At 54.6% G+C, this 16,098-nt stretch overlaps 1 protein-coding gene across 6 annotated transcripts in view; it reads right to left on the bottom strand.

The window, feature by feature from the left end:
* Positions 1 to 16,098, bottom strand: part of RAP1GAP2 (RAP1 GTPase activating protein 2) — a 245,405-nt gene that overhangs the window by 20,009 nt on the left and 209,298 nt on the right. For all 6 annotated transcript variants that reach the window (XM_027625987.2, XM_027625990.2, XM_027625988.2 and 3 more), the window contains 7 exons: positions 14,945 to 15,016; positions 14,347 to 14,433; positions 12,914 to 13,048; positions 4,587 to 4,724; positions 2,809 to 2,924; positions 402 to 515; positions 46 to 163 (listed from right to left, as the gene is read on the bottom strand). In XM_027625987.2, the coding sequence (XP_027481788.1) occupies positions 46 to 163; positions 402 to 515; positions 2,809 to 2,924; positions 4,587 to 4,724; positions 12,914 to 13,048; positions 14,347 to 14,433; positions 14,945 to 15,016 (780 nt within the window). The remainder of the gene's footprint in view (positions 1 to 45; positions 164 to 401; positions 516 to 2,808; positions 2,925 to 4,586; positions 4,725 to 12,913; positions 13,049 to 14,346; positions 14,434 to 14,944; positions 15,017 to 16,098) is intronic.

The raw sequence follows: 16,098 nt of genomic DNA on the forward strand, positions 1-16,098 counted from the left end.
GGGCACCCCTCCCTGCTCCCCAGGGTTGGGTGGAGCCACACCTACCCCACTGTCACACTCCTCCACGGCCTCCCCCTCCCCCGCCGTGCTGCTGAAGCTGCTGGTGCTGGAGGAGGAGCGGGAGATGTTAGCTCGGCCATTCTCCTTCAACTTTACGAAGGGCCTGTGGGAACAGGAGCGGAACAGGCCTGGTCACTCACCGAGACCGCCCCACCCCCACCCCAGGCAGGGGAGACCTGGCAGGGACTGAGCTTGCCCACCAGCGACTCCCCGTGCCCCCTGCCGGCTGGCTTCTGTGTTCTGCAGAGTTCTCCAGGCAAAAATGCGGGCTCTCAGCAGAGCGCACACTCCAGGGCTCCAAGTGGCTAAAGCCAGCCCTGCCCCCACCCTCACTCTCTTACTTCTCCTTGTTGGGGCAGATTTCTGGAGAGCTGGGATTGGAAGAGGCCTCAGACTTTATCTCTTGAGAAGAGTGTGCACCATCCGGGGTCTTGGGGTTGCTGGATGCGCTGTCACTAAGGAAAGAGTTATAAAGAGGGGTGAAGCCATGGGGCCAGCCCCTACGCCCCCATCCCGACCCCAGGCCTGATACAGGCCCAACCAGCTCTCAGCACCACAGGGCCTGTGGGGTCACGGCACCCCCTGCCAGAGCACAGCCACCAGGACCTCCACTCCCCTGAGCCCCACCCCAGCCACAGCGGACAATCAGGGGCTACCTTAGGCTTCTAGGCAAGTCAAAAGCGATCAAGCAAGAGTCCTGGCCTGATGCCCCCAAGCCCATGTCCACTCCCCACCTACACTGGCCATCCCACCTGGCAGAGCTCTAAGTCAAGAGCAGGCGGGTCTATGACGCCCACTCCCACAGCAGGGAAATAACCCAACGCACGTGGACTCCATGGAGGGGCTGGCAGGGTCACCGTGCATAACACCCTTCACACAGGCCACAATATGAGCTCCCTCGATCTGTGTGACAAGGTGGCTGGGAAGGGTATCTTGGTAAACGGGTTACTCTTGGCCAAGGGCCCAAGGGCTTCCTTCTCCTGGAGTTTAACAAAGACCATGTACTGACGCCCACAATTCATCCTGTGCCCCCTGGTGGGGACAAGATGGCCTTGTCTTCAACACAATTTTTACAGCAGCTTTACTGAGACATGATCCACATACAATTCACCCACTTAAAGTGTATAATTCAATGGTTTTTCGTCTATTCACAGAGTTGTACAACCATCACCACCAAGTTTAGTCCGCCCGTCCTCCATCACCTGGCGACCAACTTTCCGTCTCTCTGGATTTGCCCATTCTGAACAGTTCATACAGATGGAATCACATGACGTGCTGTGTTCTTTTGTGACTGGCTTCTTTCACTTAGCACAGTCTTTCCAAGGTTCATCTAAGTTGTAGCATATATCCGCATTCCTTAAAAAATCCCATTTTCCAGTTACACCACATTTTATTTATCCCTTCACTGAGAGATGGACATCTGGATCATTTCCACTTTGGGTTATTATGAGTAATGCTGCTAGGAACATCTGTGTGCTAGTTTTCATGCTGACATACGTATTCCTTCTCTTGGGCATATACAGGAATGGAACTGCTCGGTCATATGGTAACTCCATGTTTAACTCTCTGCAGAGCTGCCAGGCCGTTTTCCAAAGAAGGTGCATTAGTCTACACTCCTACCAGCAAAACCTGAGGATTTGAATTTCTCCATATCCTGGCCAACACTTGTTATTATGTGTCTTTTTGATGACAGCCATCCTAGAGGCACGAGTGCCTCAGTGCACTTTTAATGAGGCTGCTAATGACCTCCTCCTAATTGCCCCCCCAAGCAGGGGTCTGGGCCATGGTGCAGGGCTTCTCTGCACGTCTGACACGGTGGACCCTCCCTCCTGGAATTCCTCCTCTCCAGGCTTTCTTCTCATCTTCCTTCCCTTTCTCCCCTTGCCCTGAAATACTGGTGTTCCCCAGGCATTCTACACACTCCTTTGGGTGGTTGTATTCGTTGCTCCAGCTTTAAACACCACCTATGCCCCAGTGACTCCCTTCTGCAGTCAAGGCCTGGCTCCTAAGCTTAAGACCTGCCTTCTGGACACTGCGAATTCTGCACTTCTCTACTGGGTAGGCCATAAGGACTCTCACGTGTACAGATTCCAGAGTCTTTCATCCCCCTCCGTAAGCCTGTCCTTCATCCTGCATGCCCGAGGCTCAGGAGCTGGTGCCACCATCCAGGGCGACAACCTGGAAGTCAACCTAAATGTCTCCCTTTCCCTCACAAGACTGTAAGCTTCTGGAAGGCAGGTTTGTGTCTTCTGTAGTTCTTGCCTGATCACTGAGCCCAGCATGTAGCAAGCACTCAAGAAACGTTGCTTGCTGAATTAAACAACAAATGGGCTCACCATTAAAGGATGAGAAAGACAATTAGCAAGAACGGGTTAAGTATGATGCAATATGAAAGCTGCTTTTAACAAAAGAGAAAACATTCTAGAAGCCCTGAGGGAAGTTCAACGAACTGTCAGGCACAATCAGGGAAGGCTTCCATAAGAAAGGAGGTAAAGGAAGAAAAGAACCCAAGCAACGTTCCTAGTTTGGGTCCAAATGCTACATGGACACTTCCGGAAAGTCCCGAACAGAGACTGGCCAAATCTGCTTCGGTGGCCGGAGCAGAGGGAGTGACCGGGATGTGCCAGTATCCAAAGCACGGGCCCAGGCTGGAGGGAAGCCATCTCCCGAAGCTGCGCAAAAGCCCTCCCCAAGGTTGGGCATCTGACAGCAGTGGCAGGACCTGCAAGCCCCACACTGGACAGTTACCATCGTGTCCGGCCGTCGCCTTGGCCTTCAGAGCCTGTGTACAGCCGTGGAAAGAGCCCCGACCGCCGCTTGATGGGGCTCCGCGACTGGTTCTTCGCCGCTGCCGCCGCCGGAGGCTGCCAATAAAACCACCAACATGAGCACTCCCAGCCCACCCCACACCCTGACTGCTCTCACCCCCCTTGCTGGTCTACAAATAGCTCCTGCAGCCCCCAACTAGTCTGGAGGAGATCCCAGAAAATAGCAAGGCAGCTGGGAAGGCTAGGATCTCCGTAACAGGAGCTGAGACCCCGAGACTCCAGCCGTTGCAGCCGGCTTTCCTGTGTTCTTAAGCCAAACCTCGTGGCCCCACGTAATCATCATCAAAGACTGGAGCTCTGGGAGGAACAGGGGTCAGGGCCCCCATGAAGAGAGCCCAGCATTATCAAGAAGGCCAGGACGGTTCAGGGGGTCACACACCGAGAACCACACGGCTGAGGGAGCCTTGGGAGTGACCTGGCCCAACCCCTCGCTTTACCAATGAGGAAGCTGAGGAGCCAAATGGTGAGGGGTTTGGGCTAAGGTTATGCCCAAATTGCTGGCCGGACAGGGACGAGAACCCAGGGCCCTGGCTCTCCATCCATTCCTCACAAATAATTGGGTCCAAGCTGGGCGCCTCAACAACAAGACGGAACGAGACTGGCAGACCCAGGTCCACAGGCCAAGGGAACCCACCAAGAATGAGGCTCTGTTTCAGCACACGCTGTGGGGGTGGGGGGGTGAGCACGGGGCTGAGGAAAGGGAGACCAAGGTTGTTCTTTAGAGCCCACCAGCCTCTAGCGCAGGCCCAGCTTCTGCCATCCGTGTGCTGTGCTACCTTGGGTGAGAAGCCAAACTCTCTGGACCCCAACCTCCTCACCCACAGAGTCCCGCCCTGCTCCTTTCACAGACCTTCTGGGTGGAACAAGGTAACAGCTGGGAAACTATTTGGTAAGTTCAATGAACTGTGTAAGATTACTTGCAATACTAATCCTTAGTATCAAGATGGTGTATTCTGTTTGAAAAAGAAAAGAAAACCCTAGTCTATGTGAATCCAAAGTCACTTTGTTCTTCAAATGGACCAGCTACGTGGTTCCTTCACCTGGCCAGTCGCTGGTGCAAGCAGACCAGGCCCAAACCCACCGCCATGCCAGGCTCTTGCCTTGGGAACTGCACACACAGTGATTAACGGCAAAGACTTTGGGTCGGGGAGATGTGGGTTCAAATCCCCAGCTCTTCAGCTTAGCTAAGTGACCGGGGGCAGGTCACTAAAGGTCCACTCTCTGGGCCTCCTTTCCTCAAATCGGAAACGGAGAACACATCAGTTCCTACCTCAAAGAGCTGTGACAGGGATCAGATGAGAAAATGTTCATGCATGACTTTGCTCAGGCCCTAAGGCACAGTAAGCTGGGCCAGGGCGGGGGGGAACCCTACTGCGATCGTTAATAACAAAGCGAAGCCACCCCTCCTGGGTCCCAAGCCCCTCAGCAGAGAAACAATGTGCCCCAGAACCACTCTGCAGGGCAGGCCCCAAGGAGGAGGCCCAGTTGTCAAAGGAACTCCGAGAACAGCATAATGGGCGGGTTCCTGAGACAGAGGCTGCATTTCACAGGCAGGGCCTGGGGTCACCCCCCAAACAGCCCCAATCTCCCCGGTGCCTTCTCTGGCCCAAGCCTGGATGAACAGACCCTCCTTCGCAGGCCTGGGGGGCAGGGGGGTCCCCGGGAACCATGTGCTGCCCCGGGGCCTGCGGCACTCACCGAGAAGGTGGTCTTGGTGACCTCTGTGCTGGTGTGTGAGATGCCACCGCTGAGGCTGCCAGGGATGCCTCCGCCGTGCTGCTTCTTCTGGCTGCTCACCATGGTCTCCATGGAGTGGCTGCGCACGCGGATGGCCCTCTGCGGGGAGACGCGCAGGGACCCGATCGCTGGAGCCCGGCCCGCCGGCTGCCCCTGCCCTCCCCGTGGGGTCTGCAGACACAGCCCTTGGCTTGTGCATGCTCCTGCACACTCCGGCCACACAGGGCCCTGTGCCCATTTAGGGCCACCAGAGAGCAAACAGTGACGTGTCCAGGAGGGGACGGCGGGATGATCAGGGGCTTGTCAGTGTGCGTGGATAAGGACAGCTAAAGTCAAGACTGCTGAGCCTACGGCAGGGACGGGCCTGGGAGGTGATGACTGCTCCCCCAGACCACTCTGCAGGTCTCTGCTGTTCTGGAACCAGACCCAAGGGCAGCGGCCACACTGAGGACAGCTAGTTAACACAGAGGGAGCATTCCCATGGGCCCTGGACCTTTTAGTATTGCCCTAATTTTAGGAACACATCTGGTTTCCCCAGCTGACTGGATGCTCCTTAGAGGCAGAAGTCAGGTCTGACCTTCTCTGACTCCTCTCCTGCAACTGTCCCGGTCCCAGCATGGGGACAGACACATGGGAAACACGCAGAAAAAAGAGTAGCCACATTTCCTGGGGACTTAGGATTACCAGGCTCTCTGCGAAGAGCTCGAGATGTACTCTGACCACCAACCCCTGGTGTGGATATCCTCCATCCCACTTCACAGCTAAGGCTCAGAGAAGCTAAGTGACCTGACCAGGGGCCCCCAGCTAATAGGAGGTAGAACAGAGGGCTGACACATGCGAAGATACACAGAGACAAGAGTTGCTCACATAAAAGTGCCATCCCCACCATATTCCTCGATGGCAGAGCCACCGTCTCATCCAATTTCCCCTCTTCCTCCATGGAACAAGGGAGTAAATTACGATCAGTCTAAGGTGGTCTCCAAACCTCTCCCCTTGCCTGAGGGGATGACTGCTGGGAGCTGGGGGGGGAAAGGTTTCCTCAAGGACGGCCAAAAGAGAGGTGACATCCTGCACCTGAACTGCAGTAGCCCCCGGGGTTTGACGGGTCAAGCCCGAAGGGACAAAGGTCACAAGCCAGGATGGCAGAGGGGGAAAGGGGAAAGAACCTGGATGCCGAGGACCCCACTGAGCCACAAGTCACCCCAAGCCTCCTCGTTAAGTGGGCTCATGGGTTTTCCTTACTGGGGGAGCCGGCTGAGGTTCTCAGAAACTTAGCTTCAGAAAATGGACTCAGAAGGACAATGGTAGGGATGCAGGAAGCGGATTCAAGGAGGGCCATTTGCAAACACAGCCACCCTGGAGACTTGCTACTTTTGCAAATGAGGCACGGAGCCCACCAGCCTCCTACCCCTGATGTCATCCAGCCTCTCTTTGTGTGAGTCAAAGACACCGTTTGAGGGACATCATCGCTCTCCCTTTCTAAACCACAGAAGAGAATCGCCTAGCAACAGTTTCCAGCCAGTACATTCTATTAATTCCATCACCCAAAGACAACATTAAGTCACACACCCTTTGAAAAACTGAGAGGAGGAACGGTGTGGCACTACACTGAGGTGTCCCGGGATAAACAGCGAGGTTCCTTAAGTGAGTCAAGTGCTCCATAAATCTCAGCAGCATGACATTCTGCCAGTGCCCTCGTGGGTGCCACCACCACCACCAACAATGACATGTCAGTTAATCAAGTATGTTCTAAGGCATTCCTCACGGTCTCTTTCCAAGAAAGATTCGATGCAGTGTGGTAGGTTCTGGTCTACAGAGCTTCATATCCATGAACTTACTGAATCCCTACAACTCTGAGATGCAGACAGGCGGGCACTGATAGAAAAGGCAAACGAATGATTGCCTGAGGTCATGCTGCAGGTCAGAGGCGGAGCTAGGGCCCAAACCCAGGCCCCTGGGCTCCAGATGAAAGGGTCCCTGCTATCCCAAAAACAGGTCCAGATTGAACATAGAATTGAACGTGTTGATGGACTAAGGATGATTAGAAATCAAGGGCTCCCAGCCTCTCCTCGAAAAAAGTCTTCAAGGCTGATGTCAGGGAGGCTATTTTCTCCTCAAATGCCCTTGGTGCTGCCGTCTGAGCTGACAAGGTAAGTCTGAGGAGACAATGGGCTGGCTGGCAGGGAATTCCGGGGATGTACAGGGTGGCCATTTGCTGCTTGAAACTAACAGAAAGAGGGCCGAATCCTGGTCTTCCCAACACCGTGTATGAACCTCTCTGGTACACAGCCTCCTTGTCTATACAATGTGGTGATGGTCCTGCATGAGGATGCCAGGAGACCGTGTGTGCCAAATAGCTGGTGTCAAACCCGCTCACTGGGGCCAGCTCTCCTCCCCCGCTCTGAGAGACCCCATGGTTGCCTCAAAACTTTAACTTTAAGCCTGATTTGGACAAAATCACCCAGTGATATGGTCTGAAGTATTTTATGTTTCAATCTGATGTTGAGCTGGAAACACCAACCTTCTCAAACTGGGCAGAAAAGTCAGGGAAAGGGTGAAGAAGAGAAAGGACAGTCTTCCCCCGCTTGAATCTTCCCAGGGACGGGCTGCTCACTGCGTTCAAAACTGCCTGTTCCAGTGGTGGAGAGCCTGACTTTTGCAAAGGTCTTCTGTGCACCGGGCTGAAGTCTTACCTGTTCTAGACCTTGGTGTCTTTAGCCAGTCTATTCCGTATTTCACCCGACTGTCCCTCAACTCTCTGAGGACAGTCTTGAGGTCCTCAATCTGCTCTCTTCCTGGCTAACCACAACTGGTTCCAGTGTCCCTCCCTTAGCCCTGGTGCTTTCCCAGCCCTCGGCTCACCCCATGGCTTACCTTGGAACAGGCTCTCCTTTGGAAGGAGAGGGGCAAGAAAAAAGAGATGGTGTCACTTTCTCTTTATCAGCTTATGTCACTTCATGTCAGCTGGGGTTTAAGCTACCAGTTAGCATTATGCAGGGAACAAGTCTCTTCGGGGCCAAGCACGAGCCCTCCTTCCTTATGGGTTTGTGCTTCCTTATGCTTCCAAATGGGTTTTAGGAGTTGGTTCAATTCCATAAACTTAAGGGACACAAAGCACAGACATGAGCACTAAGGGGGTGGGGGGGGGGTGCCTATCTGTGCCAGGCAAGCAACAGAGGGAGAGGTGCTTGGGGAGAAAGATACCAACTGCTCGCCTCCTGAGATCACTCCTAATCAGGAGGCACCCTGAGGGACCCTGAGGACTCGAACGGGGTCTTCTGTCCCCCCCTAGCAGGGCAAATAAAGGATGGAGATTGACAGGAGAGGGAACAATCTGCAGAGACCAGAGCTCCAACCCGTGAGCCACCCAGGCTGCCCCTGCTCACAGGTACTTTGCCTGGGGAACCACAGCCTGGCGCTCCTCTCCTACCACTGGGGGTCGGAGCATACCGGCGCACTACCTGCCACCACCCCCCAAAGTGCTGGGAGACAAGTCACCTGCCGTGGCCCCCATTCTGCCACTGGACCTTTTCCTCCCTGGTCCTCCATTCCCCCTCCTGCATGATGACGTTAATGGAGGGCTAGGCTAGCTCCCTGTTTCTCAAAATGTGGTTCCCACGTGCTTTGCATACAGTTCACGTGGCTACGTCAAGGAGCGTTACTTTACTTTTCATTACAGACCGATAAAAATTTCACCAACAGCAGGCAGTGGTGGAGAATGGCATTGAGAACAATGGCCTAGAGATCGACGCTTTTCAAAGGTGAATAACGTACATCTCTTTTATAAAGTAAAATACTCTTGCAAGCCCAAGAATAAATCCACAGACACCGCCCCCCAACCCCCACAACACCCCCTCAACAGTGGCTCCATGGGCTGCATTTGCAAGATACCTACTTATTCCACAGAACTGTCTTTTAATTGTGTTTCATTGCAAAAGTTTAGTCCCTATAATTGGAAATACGTATATTTTTAGATGATCATCTAAGTGAAAATGCAAAATTTTTAAGTGTTGGTAGAACTGGCAGATTCCTGAGACTATCTCTAAGCATTCCATTTGAGAAGCAGGTCTGGACGTCCATGAACCAACTGTTCCATTTCTCATGGAAGAAAAGCTTAAATCACAGCCAGTGGATTCGAGGCAAGAAGGGAGAGCTATGCTGCGTGGTGTGAGGCACCAGGCAGCACGATCTAGGGCAGCGATGGGTCTGCTTCCTGGGAGAGGGAAGAATCATCCCAAGGAGCCAGGGGATGGATGGCTGAGACTGCTTCTAGCCCTGGGAATTCTCAGTTGTTTCCACGTGAGAGAAGACCTTTGACCAAAAGGAGACAGAACACACAACTCTTCTTTCTGAAATCATTCCGTGCCCTTCTTTCAAAAGGGATCCCATGGAGGTGCAGGTAAGGAGCTCCATGAGGCGTGCCAGTGATTCTGACACCACAGCAGCACCCTGGGGGTGCATGAAGAAATACCAGACTGAGAGGTGGCCTCTTGAGCTGGATCCTGGCACAGCCCAGGCATCAGAAACCACCGGGGCCACCGGGCTCCATGTTCCTGAGCCTGGCTTGCCCCCAGCTTCGGCCTCCACAGCCTGGGAGACGAGAGGGTCATGGTGGAAGGGGCATGGGGCAAAAGAGCCCAACATTCCCAACTCGGGGAAGCTCGTCATGATGATGATAACTCTGAGGCTTACTGCGTGACCGCCTGTGACACGGAGCACTACCTCAGGGACAGGCAGGGAAGCAGAAGGTGCAAGCAGATGTCTTCAGCCCACAGGTGGAAGGATTAAGGGCTGAACAGGAAAAGGCCCTGAACTATTGGATCAAAGACGAGTAACAATAAAGTCTCGAAGCCTCTCCTCTCTTAGAAACCCCTTCAGTTGATTCTAAGATTTGTGAGTTTTACTATCACATGCCAGGGTGTTGGCCTGTTTTCCTTGATCTTGGGAGGGGTCCTCTCTGCCTCTAGGACACGAGAGACAACCCACAGAATGGGAGAAGATATTTGCAAACGACACTACAGACAAGGGGCTGGTATCTAAGATCTATAAAGAACTTCTCAAACTCAACACCCAAAAAACAAATAATCAAGTCAAAAAATGGGCAGAAGATATGAAAAGACACTTCTCTGAAGAAGACATACAAATGGCTAACAAACACATGAAAAAATGTTCATCATCATTAGCCATCAGGGAAATTCAAATCAAAACCACATTGAGATATCACCTTACACCAGTTAGAATGGCAAAAATGGACAGGGAAAGAAACAACAAATGTTGGAGAGGTTGTGGAGAAAGGGGAACCCTCTTACAATGCAAGCTGGTACAGCCACTTTGCAAAACAGTGTGGAGGTATCTCAAAAAATTAAATATAGAGCTACCCTATGACCCAGCACTTGCACTCCTTGGTGTTTACCCCAAAGATACAGATGTAGTGAAAAGAAGGGCCATATGCACCCCAATGTTCATAGCAGCAATGTCCGCAATAGCCAAACTGTGGAAAGAGCTGAGATGCCCTTCAACAGATGAATGGATAAAGAAGATGTGGTCCAGGGGCACCTGGGTGGCTCAGTCGTTAAGCATCTGCCTTCAACTCAGGTCATGATCCCAGGGTCCTGGGATCGAGCCCCGCATCGGGCTCCCTGCTCAGCAGGAAGCCTGCTTCTCCCTCTCCCACTCCCCCTGCTTATGTTCCCTCTCTCGCTGTGTCTCTCTCTCAAATAAATAAAATCTTAAAAAAAGAAAAAAAAGATGTGGTCCATATATTCCAATGGAATATTACTCAGCCATCAGAAAGGATGAATACCCAACTTTTACATCAACATGGATGGGACTGGAGGAGATTATGCTAAGTGAAATAAGTCAAGCAGAGAAAGTCAATTATCATATGGTTTCACTTATTTGTGGAACATAAGGAATTGCATGGAGGACATTAGGAGAAGGAAGGGAAAAATGAAGGGGGGCAGAAATCGGAGGGAGAGATGAACCATGAGAGACTATGGACTCTGAGAAACAAACAGGGTTTTAGAGGGGAGGGTGTGGGGGATTGGTTAGCCCGGTGATGGGTATTAAGGAGGGCACGTACTGCATGGAGCACTGGGTATTATACGAAAACAATGGATCATGGAACACTACGTCAAAAACTAATGATGTATGGTGACTAACATAACAATCAAATTTAAAAAAAAAAAGAAAAGAAAAGAAACCCCTTCAGTCGGAACCCCTGGAGGCAAAGGCAGATCAACGGCTCCCCCTCCAGAGGCAGGGGACCGAACAAAAGACCTCAGGCCGCCCTCCTTTAAGACCCACAGCCTGCGTGTAGCTGCTGTGGGCCGTTTTCTTCACGGGCACCACAGGCAGTGTCCGCAGCCCACAAGCTTTCCCAGGTTATAAAAACCCTTGAAACTTGAAAAAAAAAAATGGTGAACTTCCAAATACAGAAAGAAACTTGCAAACCTGAAAGCAACACACACTTCTTTAAAATCTGCAAACTATCACATTATGTTAGCTGGTCCCCTGCAGCTAAAGCCATATATAACTTACAGCTCCCATGGGGTGTGGGAGCATTAGGATATGCTCGACATGGTGGGGGTGCGGCCTACACAGGTGTTCCTATTTACTGGGCCTCATCCTATTTACTGGGCCCCACCCCCCCACCCCAGGCTAGCCGACCTGGCGCCCTCTTTCCTCCCCGGCCCCTCCTCTCCCTCACGCCCCTCTCCTCCTGATCTCCACTTTCTCCTGTTTTGCCCTGGCTGCTGCTGTCCACGAAGCCTGAAACAGATGCCTCAGGAATGTCCCACCAGCCTGGACAAGGAGCTCACCTCCTACCCTTCTGCCCCCTTGAGGAATCTCAGCAGCTGCCCTGATGGGGGCCAGCAGAACCGTGCCCTGCTCTCTGCGGCCAGCCGGGCAGCCAGGGACAGACCCCAGGCTTGCCCAGGCCGCGCTAGCGTGGGTAGAATCTTACCGGAGCCGGGAACCAGAGGCCGGCTCGCGGAGAACACAGGCTCTGCAATCAGCAGACTCGGATGCAACTTACTTTGTCTCTTTGAGCCTTCATTTCCTCACATGTAAAATGACACCCATAGTTCATCGGATCGGGAATGAATTACTATCACCATCATAACAGCCCTCCACACAGGGCACCGAGGGCACTGTGAGGCCTTATGTGGGACGGTGCGTGTGGAGCGTCCACCCGACCCAACACCAGCAGCTGACACTCTCACTGAGCGTCTGCCATGTTCCAGGCAACACACACTCTGTCGGGCAACCGGTCTGACATGGGCGAACTGCTCCAGCAACTGCGGACGTCTGACTTACCATCCCTGTGTCGTTGAGGAGAACCCTGCAGCTCGGAGACCCGGATCACACTGGGGGAGCTGGGATTCTAACACAGGCAGGGCTAACCCTGGCCCCACACATACCGGCCCCTCACCAATCATTCTGCAATGGGCAGTCTGGCAGAACGCTAACCTAAGAACCAGAAAACCTGAGGCTGTATCTCTACCTGTAAGTAGGTGTAAGGTTTGGAGCAGTCCTGCCACCTCCCTCGGCCTGTCCCCTCGTGTGCACATGGGAAGGACGAGGTCTGCCCCGCTGACTGCACAGGAGAACAGCCAGGGTCAAGCTCGGTGCTGGGCATCGGTGCTGTGCAGACCACAGCACTCAGTGAGCCCAGGACCATACACCTCCTGTACCTCACGCCGGCTCAGGGGCTGCCCAAGCTCTACTTACATACTGCCAGGAACAGGGAGCTCACTGCTTCTTTTAGCAGCCCGTTATATTATGGTTAGAAAGTTCTTCCTTTTGCAAAGTCCACAGGGAGTTACTTGCCTGTAACTCCATCGCACTGGCCCTGGCCAGGTCCTCCAATGCCCTGCCAGTTGGAAAAACTCATTGCCAGTACCGCACAGAGGCTGTCAAAGACCCCGAACGAAGGCTGTGTCCTCGCTCGGGTCATCCTGCCCTGGGCTCCTCATCCTGACACAGAAGGAGGTGTCGAAGGCAGTAACGTTCTTGGTTGGGACTGGTTCCTCTCCTGCTGCCGACTCTCTCCCTGTCCCTGCTTCTCAGACTCCTGGGCCGGGAGGAGATGATCCGCATCAAGGAAGGATGTGGAGGACGCCGGGGACGCCGCCGGCTGCTCTGACCGCTCGCACTTCCTGACGGCCCCGCCCTCTGCCAACACCACCATGCTGGCACTCGGGCTCTGGGGTCGGCGACCTTGCACCCCGTCCCTTGTGCATGCCCCCCACCACGCACCGTGCCAGCCACTCTTGTGCCCGTACCTTGAAAGACTCCAGGAATCCCCCATGGCCCCCATTCTCAAACTTGTCCTCTTCAGGGCCCAGTCCCAGCATAGCCTGCGTGTGCGCGTGAAGCTCGTCGTGGAGGTTGTCCAGCAGGGCGGCCCTCGTCCGGTCCTGAAAGGAAAGACGGTGGGGATGATGGAGTTGGCACGGAGGACAGAGACGGGCCCTCTCCCTGGGGTCTCCCGACACCTAGCCACCAGCCTCCCAGGGACAGCATGGACCGGAGGCCTGGCTGGGCTCCCTGCTCACAAATACCGCAGCTACCACGAAAGCTCTGTGGCTGGCCTCTGCCCTCTTCCCCTGCCCCTTCTCCGTGGGCCGTCCCACGCCTCTACCCTGCTGACTCCCAGCTCGGACCTCTGCCCCAAGCTCCACAGCCAGGTACCCAACTGCCCGCACAGCTCTTCTCCATCCGGACGGTGGAACAGGGCCACGCAGACGACCTCCAGGGGGTGCCATTCACACACACCAGCCCCAGCCCCTGCAGGCACCTCCGTCAGCAGAGCCTCACAGACCTCGCGTCCCAAAGGCCCCCACGTCAGTGCCCAAGAGCCGCCCTGCAATTCCACTTCGCCCCACCCTATACACAGGAGTCCATAAAGTCTTCCCGACCCTGCCCCCAAACCATTCCCTCCTGGACTCCCATAACAGCTTCTAACCCGCCACCCTTCCCGCCCTCCTCCTTTCTCATCGCCGCCGGTGTAATCTAACACACTAAGTACTTTATGAGCACCTCATCACTTCCAGAGTTCAAAGCCCTTCCTGACCTGACCCAAACAACACCATCTCCAGCTGAGTCTCCGCCCCCACACGAGTCCTCCTCTTAGGACCCCTCAAACCCTCTGGAGCTCCCTCAAAAGTCATGCTCTGATCTGCCTGGCCTTTGCTTATGCTGTTTCCCATGCCTGGAATAACCCTCCCCAATCTTTCCTCCTGGCAAAAGGCTCATCAGATATCTAAATTCAGCAGCTCAAGGGCCACCTCCTCCAAGAAGCCCTCTGAACACATCCCAGTTCTTCATAGGCAGCATGAGTGCTGGCCTCCATCATGGCCCCGTGCCGACACCGTACCATAACCTGTCTCTTAAGTAATGGCCCCTTCCCACCAGCCCAAAAGCTCTGGAAGGCAGAAACTGTGCCTCACTTACCCCTGTATCACAGGGAACAGAACAGAGCCTGGCACACAGCAGGTGCTCAATAAATGACCGGTGAATGGTTGGCTAGACCTAAGGTTTGGGTGGAGTTTCCACAAGAAGGAAGAGTTCCTATACCAATACAGGGCTGAAGGCTCCAAGGGGTCAAAGACGGCGCTCCTCACCTTGTGCGCCCCGAGGAACAGACACCCAGGAGAGACTGACTAACAAGCAGCCGGGAAGGCAGGAGGAAGATGTCCAGAAACAGCGCACTCACCTCCAGCTTTGCAAACTTGTCTGACTTGCAGCAAGCGTTCTCTGCATTGGTGAGCTTGGTGAGCAGAAACTCCCTGAACTCCGGGCCCTAGAACAGACAGGAAGCTCGGCGACTCCCCCAGTCTCAGCTGTTGCTGAAAGGGCTTTCAGCCACAGTAACAGCTACGCAGAATGGGGGTTCTGGGGAGAGTCCCTAAAGGGTCCCCTTCGGACATCTGGTCATTTTCTAGCCCAGACCAGGACCACCTGCTAAGATGCCGACTGGTGGAAACCAGGTGTCCTGGTCCCGGGAAATCAACCCCCTCCACACCGTTTCCATGACTGGAGGCGATTCTTGTCCGAGGCTTCTCGGACTGAGGCCTAAGTGCAAAAAGCCTTCTCGCAGAAAGGCAACCCCAGAGTCAAACACCCTGACAAGAGGTGCTGTGCTAGACCAGACTGGCAGCACGAGGAGAGGTGGGAGAGACCCCAAGTGAGGAGATCCTCCCAAGCCTGCCAAAGGTGCTCCAGCCCAGATTTACCCCACTGCAGCCCCTGCCGCTCAGATACTGAAACCCGGAGTCTCGGGTAAAAGGAGAGCAGGGAGGGGAATTCCTTACCTTCTGGAAGACAGGAGGGCTAGGCAGAGGGGGGCCAAAGGCGGGCACATCTTCCCGTGCAGTGACTGAGACCTAAAACAGAGTGTTGGTATGGGCCAGGAGGGAAGAGATCCAAGCTGAGGAAGATAATGCATCCCGAGCCCTGGCCCTAGGGACGCCCACTGCTCGCAGCACACCTCCGCCCCTCCCCAGAATCCAAACACAACGTTCCCATGAGCCATCACCAGTAGGGCCACATGGCTGCTGGTACAAGTGGGGTCGGACAGCACAAAGCCATGTGCACGCTCCCATCTGCATTCCTAGAGGCCAGCAGCAAGTCTGGCAAGATGGCTGGACAGGGCTGAGGCGGCGTCGCCTGGGGCCCGACTTCGAATGCAGAACAAGTGCCCAGGAGGCCCTACCTGTTGCCTCATCTGACTGGACAGTACCCCACGGAGAAGGCAAAGTGAGAACTGTTGACCCTGTCTTACTGATGAGGAAACACGTCCAGAGACTGGAGCCATCTCCCCACAAGCACACAGGTGATGGATCAGCCGCAGAGATGACCAGAGAATCCAGACCCCCGACCCCGCTGTGGGGCTCGTATCCCACAACGCTGGCTCCCGAGCCTGGCCATACATCAGAATCACTTCAAGTGTTTAAAAAATAAATACCGACTGCATGGGCTCCACCCCAAACCTCCTAAATCACAAGCTCTGGTACGGAGCCAGGAAGGTGCAACTGTCACATGCTCCTCAGAGCTTCTGTGCGGTTGGCGGACTAGTGTTCAGGCGCCCTGGGCCCCACGCGCCGGGTCAGACGGCCTGGCTGAGGCTTGACCTGAGCGCTGGGGCCCAGGATGGGAACTGTGGGTGGGGGGACATCCAGGTGCCCCGCACAGGGTGTGCCAGGCTCTGGCCAGCCTGGGGAGGCAGGAACTAATGCAGTGGGAGCACCCAGGTGCTCTGCGTGGGGGGCTCCCAGGTGCAGGACAGGCCCCGCACGTCCAGCTGTTCTCCCTGCATGGAGGTGCCCTGGTTTCACCCGTTCTCAGCCCACGAGGTCAAAGGCCTCTCTGGAGACTCTGCCCTCTCCCTCTCCCAGACGGCCGCTGACGTGAGCCTGGCCCTGGCACGCTGCCAGCCTCCCTGGCCTGTGAAGTAGGGCAGATGCCG

The sequence above is a fragment of the Zalophus californianus genome, chromosome 16 (genome assembly GCF_009762305.2).
Source record: "Zalophus californianus isolate mZalCal1 chromosome 16, mZalCal1.pri.v2, whole genome shotgun sequence".
Classification (NCBI taxonomy): domain Eukaryota; kingdom Metazoa; phylum Chordata; class Mammalia; order Carnivora; family Otariidae; genus Zalophus; species Zalophus californianus.